Source organism: Salmo trutta, chromosome 14, assembly GCF_901001165.1.
Source record: "Salmo trutta chromosome 14, fSalTru1.1, whole genome shotgun sequence".
NCBI classification, from domain to species: domain Eukaryota; kingdom Metazoa; phylum Chordata; class Actinopteri; order Salmoniformes; family Salmonidae; genus Salmo; species Salmo trutta.
Genome location: NC_042970.1, coordinates 36,100,372 through 36,106,456, shown reverse-complemented (window position 1 = coordinate 36,106,456; position 6,085 = coordinate 36,100,372). Strand labels below are relative to the sequence as shown.

Below are 6,085 nucleotides of genomic sequence, written 5' to 3'. Positions count from 1 at the left end.
ATGTTAAAAGTGTTTTAAAAAAGCACTAAGTGTTTGTTACACCCTGACTACACCGCTCGCATCATGTGCGCGAGCGTTGCAAAATAAATTTAGAAATCTATATTATTCAATTATTGTACCCACACTGCTCGCGCGCGCCAACGAGCGTCTGCGTTGCAAGGGCTAAAATAGAAGTCAGTTCTATTTGTGACGCAGATCGCGCTGCAAGTCCTGCCTCTCCCATCTCCTCATTGGTTTATAGAAGTAGATACCCGCGTGCCATCTCCTCATTGGTTATACCCACGTGGGTGACTGAAAGACAAACTGCCCTGTTGATCGTCGTGGTAATACTATAACATTTTAGATGCCAATCGCCATATAAGTTCAAAGAAGAAAAAGCCTGGAAGGAGGAGAGATGACTAGAAACGATTTGGTTGACCGTTTTATGTGTGGATTAATTGTCGGAGTAGAGGATCTTGTGCATTTCAGGTAAAATAACAACTCAATGTTTATATCCCAGGACAAATTAGCTAGCAACAGCAAGCTAGCTAAATAGGACAAATTAGCTAGCAAGTGCAAGCTAGCTAGCTAAATTGACATAATATTTAATGCTTTTTGACCTGTCCCCAAATTAATGTAATTGGTTCAGAGTTTTTTTTTATATTTTAAACTGCGTGTCGTGATCGTGTTTGGAGAAAATACAATTATGCACGGTGGCGGACGATGGCTCACGCACGACCGGTTTGGGTTCCGCGTTAGGTGTTAAGCCTGTTTGAATAGATGCTTAAAATGATTAAAAGACAAAAAAGTGATTGTGAATATGCTGAATTGTCTTTGGGAAATAAAGATAGACAGGGTTTTAAAAACGTAGTAGTAATATTTCATTCAGTAAAGAAATGTGTAGGAGGCTTAACTTACCCTAACCCACAGCTCAACTTACCCCATACCCAGGGTTAGTTGTGCCAAGGGACCACTTTTCTGGGGACAAAACTGTATTTTTTGTTTGCTTTCAAAACTGTAATGTTTACATGAATTCTGACTATTTCCAGTGATGCACAACCTCCTGAAATATATGTAGATATCTTTGTTAGACAGAGTACTATATTTACCTTGACGGCGTGATGCTGAATATAAAAAATGGCTCAATTTACCCCACTCTCCCCAATTGTGATGTTTAAATGAGATCTTTCTTAGAATTCACTGATGTTAAGAAAACATCATATAATCACAAAACCGGACATAATTAAAGGTTTAGGATTGCCTAACTCTGGTTTCATTGAGGAGTCAGCTGACATTAATTGTGTGTGTGTGGTGTGTGTGTGTGGTGTGTGGTGTGTGGTGTGTGTGTGTGTGTGTGTGTGTGTGTGTTCAGTGGATTATGGGCTACTGTATCAATAATGAGCAAGAGAAATTCAGGTTTTGCCATTTATTTCAACAAGTCAATGTCAAGGGTGTGTGCATTCAGAACCAACATCCCTCCTTTAACTCAAAACAATAGAAATCAAGCTTATTAATACAACAAGATATACGAAGACATACATAGAGGTCATAATCAGTGCAATACAAAAACGAGTCTATTGGATTATCACAATTATGTAATAATGTTTAAAAGTTGATGAATTATTCGAAGAAGTACAATTCCTCGTTCAATTATAACATAGGCTGTTGGTTAAATAAATGTGCATTAGGCGACTTTAGGCAGTTTAAGTTGTTGGGACACCAATGTTTGTGACAAAGTCCAATGGCTGACTAGCTAGTATGACGCAGAGACACTTGTTTCAAAGATATATCAATATAGGCCTAGAACTGTACCGGCACAAGTAGCACCATAAGTATCATGCAATCAAATGCAATACATGTGTTATAGCTATAGGCCTGTCCTTGGACTGCCTTGTCACTTTCGTAAAAATGTATAGATCAACAATTTTAATGACAATACCGCTTTCTTGGTAGATTTGAACATTACCTCCAAGTGCGTCCTATTCAGGCAGTAAAGGCTTATTTCCCGATATTCAAATCAGCAGTAGGCTAATAATCACATAAGCGTAAGTTATTGCTGCCTTATATGATTAGAATCTTTGATTTATCTAAATTAGGTAAAGGATCAATAAATAGTCAATATATGGAGAATTTCTTATTTGTTTTGTTTTTGATTGGCCTATCGGATAGAATAGGCCCGGGCAGTTGCAATCAAAAGCTCAGCGCTCACAATGTTTTTAAAAAATGCATTACAATACACACACTAGTATATTTGAGACAATAATATGAAATATCCCTTATGAAATGTACCTTCTAACCAATAATCCATATTGCAATTTCCCACATTCTAGAGACTACTCATGACTCCAAATGTGGAATTGACAGTGGCCAATAAAAAAACTCCCATCACCCCAATAAACATACAAATCCACATAAATAATACTTTGGAGGAAAAACAAAACACAAAAAGTACAAAGAATGTGTATTAATAATCAACCCTTTTCCTCGAACGACAACATTGATTGAACATTGAAACATTTCTAGCCATCCGCTTGTACATTCTGTGGACCATATAAGTGTTTTGCTAGTGCTTTTTCTCTGTGTTATGTGGGCCTTTGCATCGTTTTAATCTAGATATTATAAGCAGTGATTATCCTCCTAAAGAGAGATATTTTCTGCAAAACAGAGCTGGGCATCGTTTCCCAGAGCCTTCGTAGCGTTAAGATCATCATTAGAACCTTCATATGATGTTTCTTTAGTAGCCGAGGTGTTTCCAGGAGCCTTCGTTAGTATCGTGGCTCTTAACAACCTTCGTACATATAGAAGTGATCCAGACCACTCATAGAGCAGCCAAAGTGCATCGTTAAACGCTTTTTTTGCCCTTCCGCGTAACTTTATTCACAGAAGATCTCCGCTAAACATGAAATCAAGATGTTTAGTCTATCTGTCTGACTGTAACTGTTGTTAACTTCAGAATGAAGTTGACTACAAATACAAAGTTGCCAAAGTATTTGCAATTGTTACAAACAAGGGAAGGATAACATTTCGCTTAAAATGAAAACTAAGATGACTGCATTAAAATATCAATAGGCTAGATTAGCCTATATAGGCTATTTCAATCATACAGAAATCAATTTAAAGTTGAATCAATTGAGTTCTATTTTGCGACTAGGCTAATGTCTGTAATTTTTGCCTCTATGTGTTTCATGATGTGTGACAACATGTGCGCAATGATGTGCCCAGTTGTGATTTAGAGCATTATGATTGAGTAAGCATAATAAGCTGCCTACAATAGCCCATGTGCAGGCATACATGGCAATATCTCTAAAGCTGATCCGTCGTCAGTATTGTGGAATATATGTTTTTATGTTTTAAATGTGTCTTCAAAGGATTTGTCTTACTTGTTAACTCAATAAAACGGTGATCATAAAATGTAATCTCTCTCTCTCTCTCAATTCAATTTTCTGGGCCTCTCTCTCTCTCTCTCTCTCTACCATCTTCAACTTTAAGCCATGTAATCATAAAAAAAGAGCAATTCAAATCACTCTTTTGTGTCCTCTTCTTCTCCAGTTTCCTTTTTGTCTCCTTCTTCTCCTTCACCGTCATCGTTGCCTTCATCTTCGCCCTCTGCCTCGCCCTCCGCCTCCATCTCTCCTCTTTGGCCCGGAAATTTGTCTTTGTTGTTCTCCTTTTTCCATTTCATCCGTCGGTTTTGGAACCAAATCTTCACCTGCCGCTCCGTCAGCCCTAAAGCGTGAGACACCTCGATCCGACGCTTACGGGTGAGGTAAGGGTTGAAGAGAAATTCCTTCTCCAACTCAAGTGTTTGGTATCGACTGTAGGTCTGTCGGCCACTGCGTCTTCCGGGGGCTATAGAATGGAAATAGCACTTACAATTAAGCAGGAATCGTTGCAAGACCTGTATGCTATTAGTTTACACTGCTATTATATATTTATTTTTTTTACAAAAGATTGATTGGTGTGTGTGTGTGTGTGTGTGTGTGTGTGTGTGTGTGTGTGCCGGAGGTAGTTCGGAGAACTATTCTTGTTTGAAATCTGCTCGAGGTTGGTGACATCCACATTCAACCATACCACTGTATAGTGGTGACCTTATGTTTACAGTACATTCCAAGACTATTGCCAAGCCTCTACCGTTGGATAGCTGTAGGGATTCATGTGAAGATAAACGCCATTCCAAGTGCTTCTGCTGAAATTTCACTGAATTCGTTTTTACTGTTGTTATTCATCTCTGCTCATTTTCTAATCTGCTACTAGCGATTAACCGAGCCGCGGTGAATGGCACAGCACTGGCTCAGATGAAATGGCATTTTTGAATCATTGCGCCACGGTTAACGGATGAAGTTCTACTGAGTGATAAGTGATGATCCGAAAACGTAATCATACGTTAGCAGATGTAGGCTACATGCCATGAAAAGTACAACAACATAACCAGACAAGAGCATATTAAAACGTAGCCTACTAACCGTGCGGTCTCATCCATGGAAACATGAGACTAGGAGACGGGTTTTGATTTAGGTGGCCTTGTCCTTCTCCGAGGTTAGTGCCATTTGACGATTTACAGTCTGGGTATTGCGCCACGCTCGACTCTTGTTGGGTGCCATAAAGCGTTTGTCTCGGAAGGGCTTCGTATCCATAAAATTTTGTGGCATCTCCATGGCAAGCCAAGGCGCATGGATTCTGCTGGAAGCCTGGTGTGGAGATCCCCGGCGTCCCATTGTGGAAGAAGTCTTGGACGTGATGGGGCGGGTGCTGAAAGCCTGGCGCCGCCGCTCCCGCACCGTACACCAGCGCGTGGCTCCGGGTGACGCTTTGAGGGAACCTGCAGTCATAGTACGTTGGTTCCAACGTTTCGCCGCCTTTGTACTTGGAAAAGAGAGGGTTCACAAAATAGGAGCTCATGTTTTTCTATTCACAATGTTACAGCTGAAGAACTTGGTTTACGACCATTCCAATTACTGCCTTAGTCCTGTTCCAAACCCAATACATAAAACGAACGAAACCACAAAATCATAGAGACAGGTTTAACGAATAAGATAATAAAGCCTGTTTCCTTATTCACCAGCCCTCTGTTCCAGCACTGCCCTGCTACCAATGGAAGTGCTTTGCTTTTTCTTGCTTTTTCCTTTTGCAGCTTCAAATCAGCTTCTTATGCCGTGAATGGTTGATGTGTGCTATAGCTAAAGTTGGCTAGCCCCTCCGACACACAGTCACAAGCGTTTTTGACCCCCCCCCCTCCCCACCTCTCTCCGCACCAACCGTCAACCCCCTCCCATTCTCACGGCGTGCTCGTCTATACCTTGAAGCGGACTAGCAGGAAGGGTCTGTGCATTTTGCTTTAAAGAACAAGAAAAAAAACATTTTCTGTAGCCTAGACTAGGCCTATATGTAAACTATCCTTTTGTTTGGTCTTATAGGCTATGCATTGTCTATTTGAAAGAGTAGTGGTACACTTATAAGCACAACAAATGGAAATCTAGACATTCCTCTCTAGTTTATAGGCCTACCTTTATTGCTCTTTAAGAAAGTGATTAAAAAAAACTATTCTGACTGCTAAGGCAGTGTTTATGCATTGCGTAAATAATTTACATTCACGCACACACGTGCGCGCACACAGCCTACATCCGCACACCCAGTGGCAGTGGAATTCAGAAACGCTATTGTAGCCTATAGCCTATTGAAAGTAAAATATTTGAGTTGAAAGGGTTAACACGTAGCAAAATTGAATTCGCTAATAACACAGCGTAAATGTTTTGTTTATATGGTTTTTCTATTGCCAGAATTATTTTATAATGCTTTAATAGTTGTTGATGCCATTGATGTGTTATTATTATTGTATTATTGTACATGACTTACACAATTATTCATGAAAATTTAGTTAAATACATGTGTTTGGTTTAATTATTTTGTCTTTCATTAAAGCAAACATAATAGAAATATTACAATATGTTTACAATAACAAAGACGACACATTAGACATTAAGTTAGGCCGAGATGTTCTGGTGTTCTTTGAGGCCATAGCAGGTGTATCTTAGGCTACTCAACACTAAACCTATTGGCTATCCATAAAACATATCGATACAACAGAATGAATCAGTTATAACTAAAA

At 39.6% G+C, this 6,085-nt stretch overlaps 1 protein-coding gene across 1 annotated transcript; it reads right to left on the bottom strand.

Moving 5' to 3' along the window:
- Nucleotides 1–1,390: 1,390 nt before the first annotated feature.
- On the bottom strand, nucleotides 1,391–5,758 carry LOC115207931 (homeobox protein Hox-C8a). Its single transcript, XM_029775527.1, has 2 exons — nucleotides 4,443–5,758; nucleotides 1,391–3,828 (listed from the first exon to the last, which is right to left on the bottom strand). The coding sequence occupies exons 1-2, from the start codon at nucleotides 4,876–4,878 to the stop codon at nucleotides 3,500–3,502; spliced, it is 765 nt and encodes a 254-aa protein (XP_029631387.1). The 5' UTR covers nucleotides 4,879–5,758; the 3' UTR covers nucleotides 1,391–3,499.
- Between the last annotated feature and the right edge of the window lie 327 nt (nucleotides 5,759–6,085).

Coding starts and splice junctions, on each gene's coding strand:
- LOC115207931 (XM_029775527.1), bottom strand. CDS start 4,878: ATGAGCTCCTATTTTGTGAACCCTCTCTTTTCCAAGTACAAAGGCGGC. Junction 3,829..4,442: donor TCCATGGATGAGACCGCACG/GTTAGTAGGCTA, acceptor TCCATTCTATAG/CCCCCGGAAGACGCAGTGGC.